We start from the raw sequence: 26,318 nt of genomic DNA on the forward strand, positions 1-26,318 counted from the left end.
TCTTCACAGTCAGTGTATTAAATAGTTCTGGCAACTAATACATCTCATGCTAAAGCAAACTTCTGCCAACAGGGCAGCTGAATTACCTCTTTATTGCTAGAATGAGCAATATATAGAGAATCATGGAATCATAGAACAGCCCAGGTTGGAAGGGAACTTGAAAGATCATCCAGTTCAAGCTTTCATGGAAAAGGGTGCGTAGATAAGAATATCTACTTCTATTCTAGATAGAAATTCCATCTAGCACCCTTTCTAACTGCATCTTGTATTCTCAAGGAGATGTATTTTCATCTCTTTGCTGACAATAAAGAAAATGGAAATAACTTAGGATAACTAACTCAGCAATGGATACCATGTCCTGGAGATGCCTAAATTTCAAAAGAGAAACCCTATGCCTAAAAATAAGATTACCTACAATGGTTCTCCTATAGAGAAAGCATCTTCACATCTTTGTGTTCCCCATTTGCAAGTAACAGGGAAGTACTTCTACGCTGCCACCTCTGAGATGACTTAGGATCTTCATAGGACTGTAAATAAGCCAGGTGATACAGTAATGAGAGAGAGAAGAGGATTTCCTGCTAGGTTGCCCGCCCATGATGATGGTTGTTACCAAAAGATTAATGGGTTGCCTGTGAGAATGGGGAAACAAAAGTTGTTTTAAATGTATTCGTCTGTATGAGAAGAGCATGAATTTAACTTTTCAGGCAGTCTTGGCTATCTTAGCTGCTTTTGTTTGACTACTGATTTTATCTGCCTTGCAGCCAAATTGCTGCAAACTCTGATTTCTCAGTCTTTTGTCAGCTAACAAGGGAAAGGTCTGTGAAGGAGAAACCTTGAGGGAAAAGCAAGGGCGTGATTTTCCACTGACTGGCATGCTGCATGGGACTCAGCTCATCTGACTGTAGCCATTTATCTGGCATTTAGTGCAAGCCAGTCTTCTGGGCTCCAGCAGAGAAAGAAGCACCTCTGGGGATAAGCTGTCCCAGGCTATCAGGTCCCTACAAAGGGTGCGACAACCATGCTCTGGAGTGTCCCTTCCCCTCCAGCACTTCTCATAAATCAGCTATCCTAGCTGGGCTAACTAACTTCTAAATGGTGGGAGCTGGGTGATTTGTATATCAATGTATTGAGGAAATTCCTATTGAATTAGAATTGTAAGTGGGCAGCGTTGCCTCTGCATTCCCATGGAAGGCATAAAATCATGCAGCTAAGGTGTAAGGTGCAAGAGAGTAGAGGCTCAGGCCCCCTCAGTGCTTCAAGAAATGAGCTGGAGGTTCAGCAGGTGATAACTCTTCCAAGTGAGTCAGCACTGATCAGATGACCTATTTGGACGATAAGGATGTTCAGGTGCTGAAAGGAGTAATGCGGTCCATCCAGTGATGCAGCAACTGCAGGAGGCCTTTGTGCACCCTCCTTTCTGCTTCAGTTTCTGCTGTTGCTCTCGAGCTAGCGGTATGCATGTGTGTGCCTGCGAGCCCGAGTGCGTGCACACACTCCCACTTCGTATTGCAGCTGCTTCCCAAGAAAGTCTAAATATACTCCTGCCTCCTCTTTCTGGTTAGAAGTGAAACTGAAGTCCTGGCAGCCTGTGGTAAATGCAAGTCCAATAGCAGCATTTGCGTAAGCAAGGGTGGTACTTCTTTTGCACGGACGAAGTCCATCTTAGGAATCTGAATCTGGCCTCTCAAAAGCCAATCCTTTTGTGCTGCTCAGTTTTGATTTGGATACGGAGTGGCGTTTCTTCCCACTGTTGGTCTGTAGTCAGGCTTAGAAGGGCTTCATACTGTAATTCAGGCTTGGAGGGGATGAAATTCCAGCACCAGGTTAAAGACACTGCCGGATATTGCATTAAAATAGGTCTGAATAAAATCATCACTGTGAGCACTCCTGGTCCTTGTCTACATATGTGTGATTTCAGAAATTCAGTCTGGTTCCAGACATTGCGTCGAGCCCCTAATTTTCTAAGAATCCAAACAAATAAAGGCTCTGAACCCTGACATGGTTTTGAGTGAGGAGCTTAGGAGTGCGTGTCTAATTCATAAAAGTATTAGGCAAGCTTATTCTAAAGTATTTTTTAAATAAAGCAAATCACATTTCTATCCTAAGAATCTATTCTTCTCTGCATAATGGAAACATCCCAAATGAATATATGTATACCAGATATTAGAACCTTTATTGAAAAAAAAAAAAGGTTTAATGCAATTAAATATGGGTACTCAATCTCAGGGGTTTGGTATGAAATATTAATTTGAAAAAAAAAAGCCATATCAATAGATCACAGCATTCAAAATCAGCACTGTTCTTCTACTTATGAAACTCAAACTCACCCATCACTCCCACAATTAAAAAAAAAAAAAAAAAAAAAAGGGATTTTGGAAATAATTGTGTTACCAGAACCATGCTGTAATGGAGCATGTGGCAAAGTCTGCTTCAGAGGCAAAGACTTTTCATCAAAAATACCCTGACTCTGTCTCTCTTCTGTGAGATTAAAAACCTCCTGGTTGAGTCACTTCAGCAAGGCTCCTTCTGCTGGCCCTTCACTTTCTGAGCATCCTAATAACAATCCATGAGCTACCCTAAAGATTTTAAATCGCTTATGAGTTTTGGACCAACAGAAAGCCTTTCTGACTTCATAAACTTGTGCACCTCTTTGGATTATTTTTATTTTTAAATTATTTTTATTATTGTATTCTGTTAAGGGGGTCTATTTCTCTTTTTTTTTCAGGTACAGTACACCAGGCCTAGCTGGATTGGCTTTATGTGACTAATCACGTTATGACTCCTGTGGAGTTGTGCTGTTTCAAAATTTCTTGAGTAACAGTCTGTTATGAGTACATACTTATTCCCATGTCATGCGAACAAATTTGTTCTCACAATTTGTCATGGGCCATCTGCTGTTTCATCTTTGTCTCTGGCTTAATTTCAGTGAGACTTTATTCACTTCCTGACAAAATGTGCATTTTTACACTCATTTGGGACCAGATTTTCCAGGAACGTCCTCCTTTGACACCTACGGGACAAATCCAGATTTCTTAAACAGCTCAGCAGCTCCTGTTGCTTCCTACAACAGCAGAGCCTCTGCGGATGCCCTGACATCTCAGTGTGGAGGAGTGGGGAAAAAGGAGGTAGGCACATTGGAGAGGTAATGCTGTTGGGCAGCCTGCGATTCCTCGTGACAATGTTCATTGCCTAACACATTTTTCCTGCTGTGCTCAAAGCGCTGCACAGACAAGTCTCACACAGGCTTCACTTTATGGGGGCCAGACACATGAAAAATGAAATGCCTTGACAGGGCCCCCCGGCGGAGCCAGGAGCAGAGCCCGCTTTCATCTTCCCCATCAACCGACTTTGCAGGCACAGCCCTGCGATGGCTCCTTTACTCTACCCCTGTATTTATGCATCTTCTGAAACTGGGAAAACCATCTTTCCTTCTCCTTTGCAGCACAGAAATAAGACAGAGTGGGGAAATCTGTTGTTTACAAAGAGGCTGCAAGGCTGGTGCTCACTCTAGCCTTGCAAGGGCATTTTCTCTTCTCCACCCATGCAGGCTTCTCTTCCCAGCAACTTGCTGAGGATGGAGAAGTGGCTGGAGAGAGGGTTTAGGTCCTCTGAAACTACAATTTGAGTGTCGGCTACTTCCAGAGAGCTGGAAGAAAAAGCAAAGGGAGGAAAGCATTGTAGCTGATCAGACCAGAAGTCCCTCTGCTCTTGTGTTTAGCCTTAGTGAATGGTCAGCAACTCCTGCCTCCAAGGAAGCTGCTCTCAGTTCTTCATTAGCAGTAATGCCATGGTCTGCTGTAGGAAATTGCCCTGATGTTCCAATAATGATTCAGATTTTTTGGCCCCAAAGAGATGTTTACACTGTCTAGGGTCACCTTTTGTACAAGGCAAACCAACAAATTTGATTTAAGATCAATAAAGTGGACTACAAATGCATGAACTGCAACTGGAATTAGAGAGGGTACTCCGTTACCTTTTTGGATCTGTTCATTAGCTACACCACAGAGAAACCCAAAAGGCTTTTCCTATATTCAAGCAGATAGCCCTTCCATCACGTTTAATTCTTCTGAGTCCTGTTTTCTTTCCTTAATAAGTACTATTGTGTTTTTAAATGCCTTTATTATGTTCTTATTAACACTGTAAACTGCCCATTTCTTTCCTTTTTTCTTTTTATCATTTCTTTCTCTTTCTTCTCTTTTCCCTTTTTCTCTTTTCTTCTTTCTCTTTTTGTTTTTCTTTCTTTTTTTATTTTCATTTTCATTTTCTTATTCCTTTCCTTTCCTTTCCTTTCCTTTCCTTTCCTTTCCTTTCCTTTCCTTTCCTTTCCTTTCCTTTCCTTTCCTTTCCTTTCCTTTCCTTTCCTTTCCTTTCCTTTCCTTTCCTTTCCTTTCCTTTCCTTTCCTTTCCTTTCCTTTCCTTTCCTTTCCTTTCCTTTCCTTTCCTTTCCTTTCCTTTCCTTTCCTTTCCTTTCCTTTCCTTTCCTTTCCTTTCCTTTCCTTTCCTTTCCTTTCCTTTCCTTTCCTTTCCTTTCCTTTCCTTTCCTTTCCTTTCCTTTCCTTTCCTTTCCTTTCCTTTCCTTTCCTTTCCTTTCCTTTCCTTTCCTTTCCTTTCCTTTCCTTTCCTTTCCTTTCCTTTCCTTTCCTTTCCTTTCCTTTCCTTCCCTTCCCTTCCCTTCCCTTCCCTTCCCTTCCCTTCCCTTCCCTTTCCTTTTCTTGTTTCCTTGGAGAGATTTTGGTTTCAACTGCTACAGGAATTAGTTTCCCAGGTTAGTTTTACATTATGTGGTGAAGTATTTCCATTTACACAGCAGATTTTTGATACTAATGAGCCAGATAACACGTTCTCCAAAACCACCTGCTTGGTGGTACTCTTCACACCTTTCTCAATACCACTTCCTGCTACGTGTGGCCCTAGTATAAACTTATCAATCAGATGAAATTCAGCAGGTATTAAGATATTTAAAAAAAAAAAAAAAAGAGAGAGAGAGAGAGATAGGAGATGTCTCTTTTACCTTTAACTGAGTCTGAGGTAACCAGGAACATTATAGAAACAAACCCTGAAAGTCCATACATTTTTTCTTTTCTTTGCTGATTGAGATTTGTTTAATTTCTTTACATATGTGCTCTGAAGCTTTCAAAGCAAATTCAAATATTTATTAACCAACTAGTTATATTCATCTACTTTTTTTTTTTTTTTTTTTTTTCCAGGAAAAGTATGAGACACCCCATGCAATCCTATGGTTTTTTGTAGCCAGTGAGTCAGGTCTGGAAATTCAGTACACATGAGTCAATAAGATTTCAGGTTCCTATGGGGAGTCCAGCAAGGACATTTTTCAACCAGCAGTGGACAGGCCTCTGTTGCCTATGCTGCATGGTTCTTCTTGGGCTGGTTAATTAAATACTCTACGTCCAGACTGGGTTCCCCCTAACCTGTGTCATGTTATGCTGCAGGTGACATTGTCCTTCTCAAAGACTTGTAACAGCAGCATTTTCCTCTGAAGTACGGTGACTATGTCTTTCGCTGCCTTTCTGACTGCCCTAGCACAAGGCTTCTGCTAAGCCTGATAGTCGATATAAGAATTTTATATCATAGAAGACTGATGATAGTCTAGCAGTCCTTGTCTTGTACCTTTTCTCAAGCTCTTGAAACAGTGCTTAAATGCAAAAGACAATGAAAAAGAGTGTGGTAAGTCTCTTCTTCAACCTTTAGCGGAACCAAGGCAGTTGGCTTTCATTTATCATCAATTTTTGGGTGAAAGGGAGAGGTTTTGCAGGAGGCTATGACTAGGCATAGCACAGAAGAGCATGTCTACAAGAACAGTTTGGCTGTTGTGCTGCCTAAGAGTCTGCAGGCCAAAACCTTCTTGTCAAGCTGAAGGTGGGCACTTTGGCTGTACAGTAAAGAGCCCCTAGATGTGAAGATGATAAGGGAATGATCTTGACTTAAATATATGAGAAAAGTAGGAACTAACTTGCAGAATCCATTAAATTTTCATATATTTCCCAGTATGCTTCATCCCCAGAGGGATGGTGCCATTTTTAGGAAAATAATCTTGTAAAAAAATCCCCTGAAACTGCACAGCCTGAGGTGTTTTTTCGAGTGTTCATACAATGAAGAACTGCATGGGCTGTATCTTTCCTACAGAGTTCATCCGGATGGGAGACAGCCATATCTGAACACCTGAATTATGCCAGTCTGGACATGAGTTATCTCCCGGAATGACCCTACTGCATCTTTTTGTGAACTTACCCGAGTGCGTTGGGAGAGTCGGAGGGGAGGAGGCATATCTCACAACTCTTTGTATTTAGATACCCTGGGATTCTTTCCCAATCTCTTCTGTCAGATGTGGGAGAACTTGTTTACTCCAAGGAAAGGCTTTCGGGAAAGTCTTGAAAGATTAGTCTTACTCATGATCTAATCTGGGTCCTCAGTGCAGAGTGGGTGAGTGTCAGCCCATGGCCAGACAGGACACAGGGCGCTTATTTCCCTCCTCAGGGCTCCTGGCCTGAACTGAAACCCCCTCCCAAGTCTGAATGAAATTTTTAACACATGTCCAAAGCAAGATGGTGCCCCGAAGATATACCTTTTGTCCTAACTTTCATTTCAGCTGCTAGATATGCCCAGGCAATCGTGGCAGGAATCATGGAAATGCTGTCTTCACAAAGACATTTAGTCTCCAAGAACATTTTCATTTTACACCCAAGTCTAGCCGGAGGTGAATTCTTTTGTTTAATGAAGAGCCACAGCTCCTTTGGAACAAAATGTCCTCCTGTAAGCCGGGTGAGCCTCTGGTTTTATTGAAGAACAGTCCTGCAGACCAAGACAATGCTGTACTTCACTACCCTTTTTGAATTACCACTCTGTCATTTCCCAGAGGAGCATGATCGGCCGACCACTAAACTCTGCTTTAAGATCTTATGCCCGATCTAAATGAGACAGAATGAAGCCCTGGAGAGATTTCAACCCTTGCTTTGTTGAAACAACATTGCTTTGTTTGGAATGTATTTGCCTTTGTACTGGGGAATGAAAATGTACCCCAGTGCCCAGTTTTGAAATATATAAATACAGTGCTTCCCATATATATAAAGAGGTCCTTAGCATATGCTTTTTGTTCTTACTTTTTGTTCTTTTTTCTCTGAGCTCTTCAATCAGTTTTGAAACCTTCCAACATTGAGCCTTGTGCAGCTCAGTGAAGGAGGAAGGTGTCATTTCTGTGTTAGGAACCTAGTTAGGAAATCTGCAGCAGACTTTAAATGAAACCCAGACCTGTTCTGCGACTACAGCCTTAGCCTTCCCCTACGTCCTGTTCGATTACACAAGGCAATAGCCACCCAAATGTACGTGACACCTGCTCACAGCTTCAGCCAGCGGTCACCACAACTTGGTCCTGAGCCTTCCCCGTGCTTTGCTTTATTACCCTTAGATTATGACCTGAACAGATTTGTGGATATGATCCACGATCATGACGCGTTATGGTTGAATCCTGAGCTGCCAATAGTTGGACAACTGAGCCTGGACCTTCTTCCTACCCCGTCTCACAAATACACTGCTGTTTTAATGTACCTTAGGGCATAGTTTTCATGAACCCAGGCCCTTCCTTTGCTATTAATGGTGGCACAATGCCTTTATCAGCTGTGTACCAGCAGTCAAAAAACAGGGTGTGAAGCACGTGATGAGGGTGGAAGAACAGTGCTAGGAGCTCCCCAGTCCCTCGACCCTTTGCCTGCCCACCATTCCTACTGTGTGTCCCCCTGAATAACCAGCTGGAGAAGACATTCACCCACTCGGAGAGCAAACAAACACGTCAGCCCTACACAGAGGAACTCCTGTCTCTCTGTCAGAGTCCGCGTCCCTTGAATACCACCAGTGCCAACTCCCATCTGATATTTTGGGCTGTGCAGGGTGGGCTTGGACACCCGCTGGGTGGAGGGAGACACCTCGGCGGGGCAGGAAGGAATGATTCAGCCGCTCCTTGCTCTGAGTCAATATTTACCCAGGGGCCCTGGGCTTGGGGCAGGGATAGTCTCCCTCTGGGGACACATTCCCACCCTCCCGAGCAAGGTAACAAGAGCCACGAGCCCGAGAGGCTGCTAGCAGCCTTCTCCTGGGACCATGCCCTCTTTTTTTTTAAAGCTGCATTTTGGACACAAACTGGCACGCTGTGGCTGTGTCTCTTTTTCTTGCCTTTTTTTTTTTTTTTCTAATTGTAGTCTGGAGTTTTCCTTAATGGGACAGAGAAGTCTTTGAGACTGGAAATGTGCTCTTCTCTTTGTTTCTGGTAAGACATAACACTGGTCTCATGGGACCGCGCTCCAACAGGGATATTTTAGTTCTGCCTGGCTCAACTTCTTGCTGGCCCGCGGTCTGATTGCTATTTGTCACTGGGACTGCAAGCGCCCTGGAACAGAGACTGCCCTCACTGTGGCTGCACTTCTAGACTGGAGCCCTGAATTTGGCTGGGCTTCCCAAGCGTTTCCACGAGGCAAATAGTAACACTAATTTCAACTGGACACTGTACTCCTTGCTTACATTCCTAAAGGGCTCTGTTGTGCTCCTTTTGCCTTCTTCTCCACGTTAAATGCATTGCTTGATTTCAGCCTGGGGGTAGTTGCATCCTGCTGGCAGATGGTTGTATTCTCTGTCTGAGAGATTGAAGATGAAAAAGCACTTTGAGATCCCTTTGATAGGTGGAGATTGCCTTCTGGCCCAGTCCCCGGCCATACTTTTGAGAAGGTATTGAGTATGTCCCATCCTACAGAGCTCTGTCTCTTATATACCAGGGTGAAAAAGGAATAATTTCATTGGCGTCAATGTCGTTACACCAGCATAATCTTGGGAGAAGGAGAAGAAATAGCCCTGCAGGGTTTTTGTTTTGTTTTGTTTTGCGTTGTTTTCTTTTTTTTTTTTTTTCTGGGGGGGGGGGGAGTAAGGGGGAAACCATGCTGACTGTAAAACCACAGCAAAATTATTTTTAAAAGAGAAAAATCTCTTTAAGACAGATCAGCCCCTTAAGAAGAGAGACAAATGGAATGAAATGCTACAGCTCAGCAAGCTCTGCGGTATTTAGTAAATAGGGCAGTTTGCTGCAAAGGGAGGAGCAAGTAGCCAAAGACAGGATAGCTGCAAAAAAAGAGAAAGACCCAGAAAATGAAGTTGTTTATGAATTACATTATCAAAACTTCTCATAGCACAAGAGATGAGATTGTAGGGGCACGTATATTCTCAGCAAATGCATGGAAAAATGCAAACCTCAGTAAGAACCACTGAGTAAACCTGAGAAAAGAAAATGACTGTGCCTGGAAATGTTTAGGGGATGGTGTTTGTCAATTAAAGAAATGAAAAGCCACCGTTTGCAGCTCAGTACACAGCAAAGACGCAGGCAGACTAAGTCCAAAGAAGATTTTTCTTTTTTTCCAGTAAGATGAACGCAAGGAGATCTTGCCCTCCTTCATCTGCAACTGATATTTTTGTTTGTTTGTTTGTTTTTGTTCATAAAACCTGGTGAATATTGAAAGGAGAAAGTTTGCTCTATGTGGCTGGGCAGGGGGTCACAATTACTCATGACACCAGGTTCCAGTTTGCCTTCAGGTTTGTTGATTTTGATGACAAGCCTTTACCACTCGGTTTCTTAGTTGTGTCAGTAGCTTTCCCAACAGCGCCGTGATGCTCTTTGAGTTGCACTGCGCAAACAGGAGACCAGCTCAAGCCAAAAAGCATACATTGAGCTCCGACTCCCAAGTAACCTCATACTTTGACTATGTTTGGATCCAGCCTCATGGTTTGGACTCATCTCTAGTAGAAATACACCAATGTCTACAATGATGTATTTTAATGGAAAGAGGAAGCTTTTTAAGGGCACAATGCACGCACACTGTTGGGGGTGGTTCCTCTATATGCCAAGAAACTTCTCATTCCTGTGGGAGCTGCTTTTTTACTCATGAGACTGCCTTAAAAAAGGGAGAGACGGGGATTCTGGCAGCTTTGGGAACTTTAAGCATGCCAAAAGGAGGAAAGACCAAAGGGTCAGCTGCCCTGTAAAAGGAGGGCTGCTTGATTAACTTTATGGAAAGAAACTGAGCTGTAAAAAGAGAGCATTTTGTCGTTAACAAGGAAGTCAGGAACACATTCAGCTGGGTAGTCTGTGCTAGGTCAGGAATATCAAGAGACCAAAGTCAGAAGGAGCCTGAACGCAACCAGGAACACGAGGAGACCTGGACTGGTGAAGCAGCGATGTGGAAGAGCCAAGGGGCAGCTGCCAAAGTCCTTACATGAGTCAACAAGCAAAGTCATGCTTGATCCCAGCTTAGAAGGTAGACAGTAAGGCTTCCAAAGCAAAAAGAAAGAAAAACGCTGCATCTGTCTATACATCTGTTCTGTAGGTGTCAATTATACTGGAGACATGGGCATGGAGACAAAGAGCCCCTTTTGAGAAAAAATTGTTGCTCAACCTCTCTGGGCATTATGAAAGTGGATACACCTTCAGAAATGATTGCTAAAAGCCCATATAATCCCCAGATAGCTCACACTACAGCTAATACTTTCAATGTAATAGCAGCAGAGGTTTGGAATAAAATGCACAGTCCAACACATTGCATACGATGTCAAATGGAGGCACTGCTCTCAGCCAGCCCTTGTGGCATTATAATTAGAGACGGGGCTCAATCAAAAATCCAAATGCGGAGCATTGCTGTGAGTCAGCCAAGACGTGCACACCAACATTGTCATTATCCTGAATTTTGTCATTTATAATGAAATCCAAACACTGCAATCTTCAGGACGTTCAAAATTTTGGTCAAGAGACAACCCCAAATTTGGTATTTATCCTTGCTCTCCAAGTCCCAAATTCAGTAGTGTTTAAAAACATATCTGTGAGTCTACAGGATTTTGGAAGCTCCACTTTAACAAAAAAAAAAAAAAAGCTGCATGAAGTTGAGCTTTCCAGAATAGAGATAGACCTCAGCATCTTATGCCCCCCTAATGAGCACACATCCCCAGTTCAAGCAACCCTAACTTGACCTAAATGAAAAACACTTAAGCTCTGTGTCTGTCTGAATGAGATAACTCTGATGAGAAAAGGGTTTATTTTGTTACAAAAAAAAAAAAAAAAAGAAAAAGGAAAAAAAAAGAAAAAGAAAAAGAAGCAAACAAAAATCTTAAAGAGGAAACTGACTAAAGTGATTTAAAAATACATAACCAAGTCATGGCAGATGCCTGTGAAACCAAGAGTTTTGGGGTAAGATCTGCCAGTCCTGCTGAGCGCACCATGTAGCACAGCTCCCTTTCTCAGCCTGTGGGAGTATTCTCTGCACAGCTTCTTGAGCTAAAGCATCTTGAGCTAAAGGTGAGATGCGAATGTTTCACAGGAAACATCCTGGTTCATATAGATTTCTTAGCAGACATGCCATATTTCAGTAAGGAAAAGTATTTTTGTAGCAGAAGTGGCTGGGGAGCACCACAAAGAAAATGCACTTGATCTTAGAGAAGTACAATGGCACGGAAGCGTGTTAGTGTGCCAGGCACAGCAGGGGCAGGGGTTGCAGTTCCCCTCTTGCTGGCCAAGGGAACATCAACAGGCAATGCTCTTTGGAACACCAATGTACAGCCAGGCCTGCCTGGGGAAGCCAAAAGTCCAGTGCAATGTCCTGTACCCACGCAGAGCCTAGAAAGCCCATTATGAGCACTTGTACTCTCTCTGCAGGTCGGTTCTTTTCATCCCCAGTCTTCCTGGTGCACTGTGAGGAGAGCCACTGTCAGAAAATTAGAAAGCCTTACCACCTATTTGCCAAGCAGCTGTTCCACTAAAGTCCAGATTATCCTGAAAAGCTGAGAAAGCATGTGAATTTTGGTTGAATTCACAGTTTTCTTTATACATGTGCTGCAGAGATACTGTATCAAATGAGCAATTCTAAGAACCATAGCCTGAGAAAACATACTCAGACATTTTTTTCTTACTTTCTTTCTCCATAGAAGCAAATAAAATCATTCAGACATCCCAGTTGCTTACTCCAAGCATTGCACAGCTTTGGGGATGATCATCCTCAGTGCATCAACATCCGGCCTCTGCACCTCGTTATCCAGGATTTCTCTTCCTCCCAGGCATGGTTAATTCCATATGCTTCGCAGACAAGTTCACAAGCACAGAGTCACTAGCTTTTGCCAATATAGCATCTGCACAAGAGATAAGGACTGTGCAGTAGGAGTGGTGTCAGCCCCTGAAGTAACAAGTTTTAAGAAATCCCTGTGAGATACGTTGAACAAAGATGGACCTTAGTCTTAGCACCAGTATCCAGAAAGTGTGTTAAAAGGTAGGTAAAAAGAGGAGTCAGTAACTCCAATTTTAATTCCTGCCTGTCTCATCGGTTTGGTTGAATAGACTTGGATATCTGTAATGGAGCTAGAGACCTCAGATCACTGAGAGCTTTGTCTGAATGGGGATTGCTATCTGCCTCATGATTTTTCTGTCATCCAAATTGTCCCTATCTAAGGGTAATTCTTCCTTCCTGCTGGTACGGCGATTCTTAACTCCATGTTTGCAAAACTCTTTACAATTTTTGAATGAAACATGTTAAAGAAGTGCAAAACAGATTTGCCACCTTTTTTGTATGGAGACGTTATGAGGTTTCCTGTGATTGTCCACATTTTTGAAGATCAGTCAGCTTTTCCAAAGGATTATGCAAAGTGAAAGCCTACAATAGCAGGAGGTTGGGATCAGTGACCCAGAAGGTTCTTCCAACCCCGTGTTCCTGGAGGCTTTTCCAAGACATACTAAAGAAGTTAAAGACCACTTGTGTGGTCTGAACTTAATACCTTTGATACATACTTCCCATTGAGTTTTTTGTGACCGTCGTTTAACAGGGTAGAAGCAGGGGAGGCATAGGGCTTCTCTGCGAAGGTAAGAGAAAGCACTTGCCACAATAATGAGAGAGAGCACCTTACAAACTAGCTGACAGCTCAGGAAACTGAAGTGGACACACATGCCAAGAAACACCTCAACAGATGCAAACAACTTCATCTCTCTGCCCTCAAGACCCCACCTCTAGAAGCACCATGTGCGTTACCAATGCCTGCTCAGTCCTGGACCTCCCTTCTGAAACCCAGCAGCTACAGCAGTTATGACGGTGGTTTTGTGGTGTAGACACCTGTCCATATGAAACTAATCTGGGACCACCAAGCTCATTTTCTTGTGGCAATTTACCAGCTTACCATATGGTAATAATTTTTGACACCCACTGTCTCAGGCTGGATTAAAATTAGTGATACAGTAATGGAAGATGCCTTGGTTATGCTCTTAGCCAAAGACCATACTTCACCTAGCTGGAAAGTAGGCAGTGGTGTTGCTTCCCGGTGTTGGGCAGGTATAGTCTCACCCTACCTCCAAACATAGCCCAACTGAGAAAACCAACAGTTCCTGATTTTCAAATGTGCTTTGCCAGCCAAAATGTCAACCGCATGCCACCCCCGAGAAGGCCACAATTCGGTGGTTGCACATCAGACCAATTGGCCCATATTTATAAAGTGCTTTGATATCCCAGATGAAAGGACAGTATATAAATGCCCCATTCATTTAGGTTACATACAGTAGCAGCAAACAGAAAAATCATTACCCACAGGGTTAGAAAGGCATATTCCTGTTTATTAATTGAAGACCACATAAAGAATGCTTGGTTAAAGTGTTCCTTTTGGAGTGGACATTTCAGTGCCTGTCCAGCGAATGAAAATAATCCTGAAAATTTGCATGGGCAAATGGCATAAACATCAAGTTTGCACAACTACTCAGAACAAAATTCTCTAAAAATGCAGATTTGTTTTTTATATGGGGCTACTCTTGTTCCCTACAAGCCAATGAGAAGTTAGGCAATCAGTCTTTTGCCAGCTCAGGATTACAGTGCAATTATTATCCTAGCAAATAATAATCTAAAAAAAAAAAAAAAAAGGAAGAAGAATTTCTATGCTGTGAGCATCAGATACTCAGCTACTTAGTACGCTTCACACTAAACCATCTAAACCATCTATGGGTTCACCGTGCATCTAGGTTTTCTTGTATGCATATAACTGAGTGTTTGGGACTTTGAGACCTGTATTCCTCACTTCTTTCTCTATGTATCTTTGAGATACATGACCATCTCAGTTCATTTGGAAAACTATGTTAAATAAAACCCTTTCTGCCTGTCAACTTGGTATTGAAGTGCTGAGTAGATACCCATTCACAGTCCCTGGGAGCAAGCAGTGTCTTTCATATATCATAACCATAAAAATAAATAAATTACAAAGCAGAAAGAAGATAAGGCACAGGTTTAGGCTGCCTTTTGAAGATTTATTAAAACAAACTGATATTTCTTATAATGTGCATGTAACCAGAATACATAATTGACAATGATAATCATTAACAGGTACTAATGTTATTTCAGAACAGAGGATGGAATGAGGCAGACTAAACCTCCATGCACGCAGTAGAGGAAATCCAAGCTGCGATAATTAAATGCAAATAAAGCCTGGGGGCAAAAATTCCTGGTCTCCCTAAGATAAGAGAAATGTATTTCTACCATCTATACTTCATTTATTTCTCTTGAAGACTCTAATTTGTTTTTAAGCTAATAGATCAAACATTCTTGTCACAGTTCATACAACTGTCTCAAATATGTGAGAAGTACCCGCCAGGCGAGGACCACCAGCAATTTTTATGATTTCTTTACACTACAAATATTTGGCAGAACTGAAATCACCCAATAAAATAAACCTGTGGATTCATCTGCAGTTTTAGACTCTCTCCAAGTATTCTTTGGACTCCTTCCCAAAACAACTGATGCTCATGATATTCCAATATCTAATGAAAATATGTCCTAATTTTCATGTCTCACTACCACCATCTGTTATTAAAGAGAAAGTCTTCTTTTTCAGAGCAGGCCAGGTAGCTTGGTGACACCCATACCCATGAGTGAAGCTCTGGTCCGTCAGTGCTTCTGCTTCTTGGTGCCATTGGGCTGGTTGGATTCAGCCATAATGCAAAGGCAGAACCATGGAGCAGTGGTGGTGGAAAATCATTTCTTCCAGTACCATCATCATCTGCCAGCTGGTACCCAAAGAGCCGGCAGCACTGGCACATTTGTGTCTCCATCTCTACAGGAGAGAAGCTTGGAATTTAATTATGGACAAGAAGGGCTTTAGGGAAAGGTTTGGGATCCTCTTTGGAAATGCCTTTGGCAAAAGGTAAAAAATGCCATGTTTGTAAAGTCTTCTTGACACTGCAGAAGTCTTCAAATGAAAGCACCTCAGCACTACAGAAATCTTGCAGTCACCTCTAAGAGACCAATCAGCTAATACTTCAGAAAGTCAATATCTGAGCTTTATAGATGTTCAGCTCTTCTTACTATTACATCTATGCATTAAGTATGAGTAAAGTCTTTCTCCTCCAAACCAACAAGGAATGAATTTACAAACCTCCCCAGCCTCCTGCCTCTGCCTTTGACTTGGACAACCAAACTATATCACCATTTATCTACCCCAACAAGGCGTCCGGAGAGCCGTTCCTGAATGTCTGAGGTTGCTCTTCCCAGGTCCTTCAAATATTTTTCTGTCCAGAGATCTCAAGCTGTACTGTTTTACCAAGTAGGCCTTGCAAATCCCATAAACTACTATACAATCTCGTGCACATTATCAATTTAACATGTTTTCCAGCAGAAAGGAGGATGACTTGTTTTTATCAGTCTCCTGCCTTGTAGGTATTACTTTTTAAGGTTATCACCCACCCTGGTTTTGGTAAAGCATCCTAATTTTATCCGACTTGTCTCACACCTTGTTAGACTTGCTGGCAGACCGGTTAATATTGACTAGCTGGCTGAAGAAAAACATCTTTATGCAAGTAATACTCAATTAAAACTTCATTGTTTCCCATGGATCAAAATGGCATTTTGATTTAGTAGCATAGCTCCATGGCATTCATATCAAGTCAGGAGAATAGGCAAGTACAGCTACTCAGAAACTTCCCATCTTGGTGTTTTTTGTGGTGGTTCTTTCCTTGTTCTGTTGTCGCTTGTTTGTTTTTAAATACCAAATTGTTTTGTACAAAAACAGTGCTGCTCTTAGGAAAGCTTAATTTTCCTGAAATGTTTCAATTTTCCATTAGGAGAAACTGATGGAAAGAATTTAACTTTGAGTTCATATGATCCAAATATTGTTCAGGTCAAGTCTAAACAAATTAAAATTTCTGTAGATCAAGCCAGTTTGACATGAATCTACTTTAGCATTACGTGTACATGCTGAGAGCTCCATATCTGTTATGAAACAATGGAGATTCACTCCAACAAGGAAGCCCAACTAATAAGATATGAAAGCCATAAGAAAATAACCTGCACAAGGTGAATAAGCAATTTCTGAAAATATAGCTTAGGGTTGAAACAGCCCAAGCAAACCAAACAAAAAAAGTCATCTTTTTTTTCTTTTCCTTACACTAACAATAAACATTTTTTCTGCAAGCATCATGTTTTATAAAAAGTTTCTAACAGTTTCTAGTTTAGGAAAATATAAGGACAGAAATGAATGTTTAAAGGCAGGACACTCATCTAAATCTTTGTTCTAGTGGCATCTTCTCAGATACACAGAACTATTCTGTTAATTGTCAGGAAATACTGGATCATTTCCTATGTTTCCTATATTTTCCTATGTTTCTATCCTATATATGCTAGAAGACATTATATGCTGTCATTCCCATTCCACAGGTGGGAAACTGAGACCCCATGAGCACTGCTATGTGGACAATATAGAAAAGACTGAGGACATTAGAGGGTCTTTGTTAAGTGGCAGATTCAAGAAGAAGAAAAGAAAAACAAAGACATGGATCTTCACAAAATGTGCAGTCAGTCTGCAGGGCTCACACTGCAAGATGTTGTAAAAGACAAATGTTTCCATGAGGTCAAAAAGTGACCAGATATTGGCAGCTTGTGTAGACATGGGGTGAAGAAGAAAGGGGACGTTTTTTGAAGCCACATTGTTTTTTGTGATTGTCTCTGGCTGAACAAAGGTCCCTTAGGAGAGGGGAAGGCTGTCTGTGAGCTGCTGCCCGTCTAGATCTGTCCAGTCTCACTGTGTCTGCCCTGTTTTTGGCCCAGGTCGCTGGCAGCCCATCGAATCTTTCTTGTTCTCCTTCCGTGACACATCCCAGCTGCAATGCTAGGTCTTTTATTACAAGCCTGCAGATGGCTATAAGGGTTGGAAGCTGGGATATGTTGTGGCCTGGGACCTTTCTGCAGACACATCTGAACTTACCACCAGTGTGCATTTGCTTGCAATATGAACAACTGGAAGTGGTGACCAAAATGGTCTCTTCTAATTTTATAGCTCTACTCTCATGATCCCACAAATGTGGTGTCAATCACAGAGGTCTACACCACGCCAGTACTTACTGTGAAGGGGCCTTTTTCAGTTCTGAATAAATGCTGAAAAAAATATTTCTTAGGGGTTAGTGTTCTTCAGGAAAAAGTCTTTCTATCCATCATCTACTGTCTACACAAGCTGTCCATGTCCTCCATGTGACAAGAAGATAAAACAGGAGTTTGGCTCTCCTCTGTATGCAAAAGCAAGTAGACTTTATGATAGAGGAAAATTTCAGACATGAAGGGACATGGCATGAAGACCCAAGGAAAGCTGAAGATGTACAGAAATGGTCAACATTTGCTGAGTTTCCAGCAGGTGCAGTTTATAGCACCCTACACATTCAGCCAAAACAACCTCTCAGATCTGCTCAAGTTCTGAAGAAAATTATTTCAGTGCCAGCATTGAGACAGACTGTTCTCCATGACTCAGAAATTGCAGATGGAGATGCTTCCACCAAATGCCCACCTGGACCAGCTCAGTGAAGACATATCTCCTACAGATTGAAGTAAGTAGACAAAACCTGGCAAGTGGGAGCTGCATAAGTCTCAAATCCTCTACAAGCACCCAGTAACCCACTCACCATCGGGTTAAGCTCCTATTGAACATGAGCAGAGCTCCTTACATGTTGTGCAACACAATGGAAAATTGAGACCATACCATAGATGAGGACATACGAGTTACGTGGTTTGCCTGAGGCCACACAGTGAGTCAGCGGCTAAATTATAAACTTGGGAGTCCCTGGCTTCAAGTCACTTATTCAATCTATGCTGCCTCTAAGGCATATTACATTGGGGGTATTGTATGGAAATGCCATTAACTTTGAAGAGCAGTGTACAGTAGAAGCAAGCAAAGTAAGTGGGCTTTATTGTGGGCTGTTTTTTTTCCTTAAAAAAAAAAAATAAAAAAAAAATGAAAAAAGTGACATGAACAGTTTTGCAAGCCTACAGTGCAAATTAATTTTGCACAATTTGATTTTGAAACCTCCCTCCTGAACTAAAAAACCTAAACACTAAGTTTCAGGCAAAAATGGACCCCTCTTTTCACTCTTCTTTTTTTTTTTTCTCTCTCTTTTTCTTTTTCTTTTTCTTTTTCTTCTTTTTCTTTTTCTTTTTCTTTTTCTTTTTCTTTTTCTTTTTCTTTTTCTTTTTCTTTTTCTTTTTCTTTTTCTTTTTCTTTTTCTTTTTCTTTTTCTTTTTCTTTTTCTTTTTCTTTTCTTTTCTTTTTCTTTTTCTTTTTCTTTTTCTTTTTCTTTTTCTTTTTCTTTTTCTTTTCCTTTTCCTTTTCCTTTTCCTTTTCCTTTTCCTTTTCCTTTTCCTTTTCTTTTTCTTTTTCTTTTTCTTTTTCTTTTTCTTTTTCTTTTTCTTTTTCTTTTTCTTTTTCTTTTTCTTTTTCTTTTTCTTTTTTCTTTTTCTTTTTCTTTTTTCTTTTTCTTTTTTCTTTTTCTTTTTCTTTTTTCTTTTTCTTTTTCCTTTTTTTCTGGCAATTCTGTTAACCCCTGAAAACAGAGGTTTAATATGGAAATGCTGACAGCTCCTTAAGCAGAGCATCACATTTGCAACACTGTAATTATGTCTACTTCAAAATGTTCCAAAGAAAACAAGATTTTCTTGTTCAGAGAAATCTTGAATGGTTTTAGACCCAGAATTAAATCATTCAGACCAAAAAGGACTGTGTTAAGCATGTTGAACCAGGGCTGTACCAAGGAGATGTGGAAAAAGATAAATGCAAACTGATTTTACAATATTTATGTAATTAGATCCACATCTCTTCTTTTCTCTGTTGAATGAGTAAAGACCAGATTAACCTTATTATTATTATGTTTATTTGATTGACTTAGGAATTCCATCTGGATAAAAGAGAGTCTAGATGTCTCTCTTCATTCATGCCCAGTGTGAAGCCAATCAACATGCCTCTCTAAGTAACAAATTTGTTTTATGTCATCTATCAGCAAGATACTACAATATTGGATATAGTTTTAGTTCCATGCATGACTGCTCCTTAAAGACCACGCAGTTTGGATGTTTCCATCCTGCATTCTTATGTCCCCACAGAAAATTGTTTGTCAGATTTTCCATTCTGGTGAGGATGGTTGTAAGTAAATGTGTGGTGCAGAAACTGTGCATGGCACATTTCAATGAGAACACAGTATCTCAGCACTGCTTTTTTTTTTTTTTGGTGAGGGATATTTGCTTATTTTGAAAGACTTTCTTGGATCCCATTTCTGTTCTACAGAACAAAGGCAGAGATGTGTCTAGGTACAGGATTCCTATAGTGGTGATCAGGGAGTAAGAGAGAAAGGGAAGATTTCTTCCACCACTCTTAATGTTTGATTTTGATTGTTTTGACTATTTCATGCAAATAATCCTTTCTAACAACATTCACTATAACCCCAATTAGCATGAGTAACATCAGATCAAAAACAAGGAGGAACTTGGTGTCAGCCTCAACGTATTAGTAAGGGGGAAAATGTTTTGTGTTAATAGGAGAAGCCTTTGCAAATGGATTGTTACTTCCTTTGAAAAAAAATATTGTACCATCTAATTAAAAACCACTGTCAAGAACTGGTAGTCACCCTCACTTCCCAGAGAAGGATAATGTAGTGGGCTGAGACTAGGACAGGTTGGATTTATTTCCTAGCTTTACATTACCAAGACAGAGCCAAACAACCTCTCTTTATCATCTTTAGCCTGAAAAACAAAAATACTAATTTCTTCTTGATTTTTATTTACTCGGGTTGCCATCATTTCTGGGCAGAGTCTTCTTCTGACTATGTGCAGTGTGACAACCAGTTCAGACCTCTCAGTGCTACTCGTGGGTGTGCAGTTAATCCAAAGCGATGGCCACTGGAATCCAATCGCCAACAGTTGTATCGTCAAAGTGGCCATTTTGTAACTGTAAATGGACATCTCATGAATGTTTCTATTTTATCTGATTTTCCATTTCTTGCTTTACAGGAACTGGCCATCAGACTGCAATCTGTATGAGGCTCTGTGTTATCTCATTCGTAGGCTCCCTTTACCGCACGGACTTGCATTTGACTTCCTCTCGTGCATTATCACAACAGTCTCCAACTCACGCTCTTTGCTCTTCTGTTGGAGAAATATTGTGTAACTCACTACAGTTGCACAGCAACCCTTCCCCCACGGGGAAGTGAGCCTCGAGCCAAACGAAAGCTTTGATATTAAGAGCACAGCAATGTATAAACCTATAATAAGGCACTTGGACTGCAGCTCTCCTTTCAGAAAACAACAAAACAAAACACTCCTAATTAAGCTATTGGCTCGGAGGAGGTACCAAGTCCAAAATGATTTTGACTCCATATGGAATTTATATGGAATGCAGTATGCAATAAACACCAGCACACCCAGATGTGGATGTTCCCCAGCTGTCTGTCTGCTGCTTTGATGGCAAGCTACAAAGGTCCTTCCCTACGCAGTCATCTCCGCAGGAAGCACGAGGTGACTCCGCCGTGCTCGCGTATCAAACCGAGGAGTGGAAGGGAAACTTTTGAAAGTGAACATGTGAGCTTACAAACTCAAACCTTGCACTCAGATTTATTTTCCACAGCGGGCTCCTACTCTCTGATCCCTCCCAAGCTGAGCGACGGGTCATGTTGGCGAAGTTCTTGTGAAGCACGGCCACCAGCTCGGAGCTGTCGGTGCAGATGTTATTTTTCCCTGCAGCTGCTGGGGGCAGTAGACAATCAGTCCTGGCTTTCTCTAACCTGCATGACCTGGGTGTGGATCATATATGGGCTGCATACGTGCCCTGATGCCGAACAATTTTGCAAGCCAGCTGCTACATCTGGGAATGTGGGGGAAACATGAGTCCTGCTTTGAGAAATGAGTGTTTCGGTGGTCCCTGAGATTGGACTACAGCACTTCGGATCAGGGCCAAATTCTGCTCTCTCGACTTGCAGTATCATTTAGCCAATGCCAACTGATTTTGGCCAGAATTTTCCTGTTTTCAAGCTGTAACTGTACCAATTTTAGAGTTAGCTGCTGAACTTTTCTAATGAGTTCCACGAAGTGAGTTGTACATTCCAGGGTCAAGAAAACACATCCGTTTTGGACACGGGCAAGAGCCAGAGTGCAGGCAGATATTAGCAAGACAAAGTTTTGGAGGTTATTTTTACACTAATGGTTACCAGAGATTTTTCTTTTCTCCCCTAAAACCCAACCTGCAGCCTTCTGGGCACAGCAAGTGCTGGATGTCCAGTTACTAGCAGGGCAGGCACCAAAATGTGTGTCGGGCTGCACGATGTGGGAAGGCCACTGTGCTGGTGCACAGCAGGAGCAAGGAGCTGGGTTCAATCAATGCACCAGCCACTAATTATTATACATTTTAGCATACTGTAAGATTCCCTGGTCTGCACCGACAACTGTGAACAACTTTAAAAGTATTTAGAAGTCACCTCCACCCTCCAGCTCTCCTTCATTAGAAAACTACCTGACTTTTCCCAATTCTGCTACCTTCCATCTCTTCTTTGCTCTGAAATATCCAAGCAAGAGTCACCTTTCCATAAAAACAGCACAGCGTTAACAGTTTGGGGCTAGCTTAAGCAAAGCTTAGGTGAGATGAATTAATGTTCTCAGCCCAGCCTGATACCTCTGATAGTCCTCCCAGGTCCTGGTAGCTGTCCTACATCTTTGGGTCTCCTTCTGCCTGCTCATGATGTTTCAGTTGCTTCTTCTAATATGCAGCAAGATGAATGCAATGAAAAGCAGAGATTTGCATTGTAGCTGCCTGCACCTGGGTTTAGGCTTAGAGCCAGTGGGGAGAAATAGCTACACCGAGGGTACAACCCACCTTTCCTAAAATAAATAGTTAACAAAAGAAGCCAGGTTTTGTGTAGTTTTCATGTTTTGTAGGAAACATCTACTCTGTGTGCCTCAGCTTCACTCTCTACACTTGTGATTAAAAGCTTGGGGCTCGGATTTTTTTTCTTTCTTTTTTCTCTAGAATACTTATACTGAAAATAAATGCATGGTAGCATACTGGTCCCCTGCTTTGCCATACTGGGGACCAGCCAGAACAGCCCTGCCTCCCTCCTGGGCAGGGCTGGGACAGGGAGGTGGCTGGTGCACACCAGGGTCTTTCCCCATACAGGACTGCACCGTGGTCAGGTAATTGTAGATGTCTAGTACAACAGGTGCCAAAATGCTACTTTAATAAAATCATTGCTTTTAATAAGAATACGAATGAGGAGGAATGCCCAGTAGCTAAAAGGCTAAGCCTTGATCCTGAAAATACATGCTCGCATGAGTAATTACATGCACTTACCAGTCCTGCAATGCTCTGAGAACTTAGGGAAGGTACTGATTGCCTTTGGTTCCCATGGGCTGCAGCACAGACAGGGAGCACCAGACTGCAGGGCTGGATTCACTCTGCATGAGGATGCTCATGTTCCTGGGTCTGACTGGGCTCAGAGCCCCAGCCACAGAAACCCAGCCATAGTTGATAATATTTTTTTTTTTTCTCGGTAGCAAAAATGGACATCTGTGGAGAAATCCCCAAAGCAGGCTTTTGTTTGTTAACAGGACATTGTTCAGGTTTTTCTTATCCTGCAGCTTCCTGGCTTCCAGACCGATGCTGTTGACCTGTGTGACACGGTGAGGATCAGCTGGGTCTCAGGAGGTTTACCAGGAGGTAGTGGTTCCCATATTGGAGCTACAAACCCAGCCCTGTCAATCATGTCAACCTCTCCATTCATGCCAGGAGAATAACACAACGTCCTGTTCACTTTCCTCCTAGATTTCACATTCTCATTAAGACTATTTTTTCCTTTTTGAACGATCACCCAGGGATAACTGGATAGGGGATTATTTTAACAACTAAGCTCCAAAACTAGATCTTTTACATTGCTTGCTTCTAGCTGGCCTTCTTGTCTACAACAGACTGAAATGGTAATCAAAACTCATAACATATGATATATCCAGGTGTTTCATACAGTGGCCATATATTTTTCCCTGGAATTGTGATGTTACTACAAACAGCATTGTTTAACAACTGTATCAGAGAACTTCTAGGAATAAAGAGATTTGACTGAAGGAAAATATTCTAACAAAGGTTTTCCTGTACAAGCAGTCGCCCTTTGACACAAACACAGCTCCTTATAACTTAATATTTTTAATAATAGGTTTGTGAGCAGGGCAATGAAAAGCTCCAGCCTGGAGAGCTAACATTGCAGGGAAGCTCACATGGGGTGGTTTTTCTGTTCCACCCCAGAGGTAGCTGCATTTCCACTCCATGACTAAGCAGATGATACATACTCAGGGCTAGACGGATTTATTTTACCGTACAATGTGGGAGCAATTCCCCAGCTCTACAGGGTGGTTAGCACCTCACAGCATGTGAAGGACATTTAGCCTGAGTTGGTGAACACATATCAATGTATTTGGGGATATGTTGCAGTGTGACCCTTCTGCTTCTCTCCTTTGGGTCAACATAGACTTGGCTTCTGACACTTCCCTCATTTTTTTCTCAGTTCTCAGGATGGCGAGGAGATTCATGAGGGTATGTCATTGCTGTTGAAAGCCAAATGTATTCTTCCTTTTATTCTTGCATTTTGCTTAATAATCAGCATGTAAAACAAACAAACAAACAAACAAATGCAACAACTCTGAGGCACCACCGGGTCTGAGAGGAGTTTGTGTAAGTGGCGGAGGTGAGCCCATGGATCCCACCTCCCACTTTCCTCATAGCACAAACTGCAGGATGGTTGGGAGCCACTCAGGTGGGCTCCAGCACAAGACGATGACCTTTCCACAGCAAATAATGCTGTAGGCCATGCATACGGGCAGCTCTACTGCTAAATAGGGCCTGGAGCAGAAGTGTTCATAAGTTTTCATTAGGAAAAGTAGGAACTCCTGACTTTTATTACTGTCAGCTCTGCACACCGACAGAGAATTCATTGGAGAGGCAGCTCATAGCAGACGTATTGTACACATTCTTATCCATTTTACGATCAATACCAAGAACAAGCTACCACTTTGAATAACTTCATTCCCATTGCCAGAGCACTGGCTGCCCAGCACGGAGCTTTTACCAAGCACAGCAGGCAGTGACCCTCCTGCTCACATGGCTCTCACAATCTCAGCGAGGGCTTATGCAACATCCCTTCCCTGTGGGTCCAACAGCTCACACCTGCGGATTCCTACAGGGTTGCTAAGTCCTCCTTTGGCAAATATCCATTTCCACATGTCATGTTGATTTCAAATTATGCCATGGAATTAACTCATGCAAATATTACAAGGGTCAGAAAATGGAACCTATAGACTAGCTGCACTGAGTGAGAGGTAATGGTCCTATTAAACATTCATTTTCTTGTCTGTATTGTTCTGTGTAAAAGCTCTATCCTTCATCTCGTTATCTATTCATACCATGTTATTGGAAATAACTTCAGTTTCTCCTTAACATCTTTCTGCTCTTGATGTTGAAATCACCAGTCCTCAAAACTGCCATCAGAGAAGCCAGTCTCTGGTTCACCCTCCTTGCACAGGAATGTGGGGCTGAGCAGAGAGGGACTCAATGGGCCAGCAGATGCCCTGCAGACCTGTGTTTCTATGAAGAGTAAAGACATTTTTTCTACTTGTGGGTTTCTACACACAGATAAAGCTTGGAGGTAAGGGCTCAAAGTATTGTATAATTCATACCCACAATGAGGGACAAGCCGTTGTGCCAAGGCAAGATACATTTGGATCTTACTCTACAAACCAAAATTGCATTTTTCCACCATTTCCCATTGTACAACCATTTCCTAGTCACCCATAACCATCATTACTAGGTCTTTTAGAACATTACTGTTTTTTCAGATCTCACTCTCCTATTAAATATCTGTGTTTTGGATTATTATTCCCAGATTTATTAGTTTGCCTTTTTCCAGACAGAATCTCATTCTGTTTCCTGCTCATATTTCTAACCTCTGGTTCCATTAGTGTTATTTCTCTGTCTTCACTTGGTTTACAGTTCTTTCCAGCACAGTGTCGTGTGCAGACCTAGTTAATGTACTCGGTTACACCTCCTTCCAGACCATTAATAAAAGTATTAAATAATGTTGCTGCTAGCACAAATCCATGCAGCACCCTGCTGTTCACCCTCCATCATCTTCAAGACCACAGCCATCCATCATGTGCACCATTTATCACCAGCAAACAGATTTTGCAAACTAAAGCTGTTCTATTTGAATTACACTGCTGACTCTGGGTAAGGACAAAAAGGAAGAAATGTCAAGTGGCAGTGGCAGGAAGAGGTGGGACAAGGGCTGGATGATGATATCACTCAAACCTACTCCTTACCGATGAAGCCAGATGGACTGGTAGAGAGAAACGCAATCCTTCTCTGCATCCTTCTGTGTCCTGTAGCAGAGTTTTCCCTGATGCGCTCTGGTCTGGAACTAGGGACCACATACTTGAGGAAGGAACCATAAATTATCCCAACGGTTGCTCCACCAGCCAACACATAACAGGGATAACAGTCACCAGCTGAAGAGAGATACCATTTATTTCCACATAATTATTTCTGGTAAGAAACGATCACATTTTCAGACATGAACTAAAATCAAAGAAGTTCAAAGCAGAAGTGCTGCCACTCTGCTTGCTGCAGTGAGGGATGCTGGTGAAGCTGAAAATCAAAAAATCCCAGGCTGCAGCAGGTAATTACCTGGGTTCTTCTACCATTTCTGAGCTTATCCACTGAGAGGGAGGCTGGCAGAAAGGAAGGAGAGGTTCTTTTCAACCAGGATTCCTCTTTAGGAAAAGAACATATTCCCTGCATATTTGTCTGGGCCTGTGGCTTGTAGAGCTTGGTGTTGGGAATCTAAGCATTGCCACACCAAATTGAAGACCTGTATTCCAACAGGTCCTGTTCTCAGGTGGTGCTCAGCATCTCCCAACACACCATTGGGAGAGGTGGAGCTGTCCCTTAGCAAGAAAAGCTGGAATAGCCTC

General features: G+C 42.0%; 1 protein-coding gene across 1 annotated transcript in view; it reads right to left on the minus strand.

Annotated features, from left to right (window-relative positions):
* The window catches only part of LOC308193675 (uncharacterized protein), a gene marked incomplete at its 5' end in the record, with an annotated part of 30,048 nt that extends 4,332 nt beyond the window's left edge, over nucleotides 1-25,716 (minus strand). Inside the window, one exon of the mRNA XM_080588607.1 lies at nucleotides 25,668-25,716. Within this exon, the coding sequence (XP_080444733.1) occupies nucleotides 25,668-25,716 (49 nt within the window). The remainder of the gene's footprint in view (nucleotides 1-25,667) is intronic.
* Nucleotides 25,717-26,318: the final 602 nt, after the last annotated feature.

The sequence above is a fragment of the Anser brachyrhynchus genome, assembly GCF_964034855.1.
Source record: "Anser brachyrhynchus genome assembly, chromosome: 3".
In the NCBI taxonomy this organism is placed as follows: Eukaryota; Metazoa; Chordata; class Aves; order Anseriformes; family Anatidae; genus Anser; species Anser brachyrhynchus.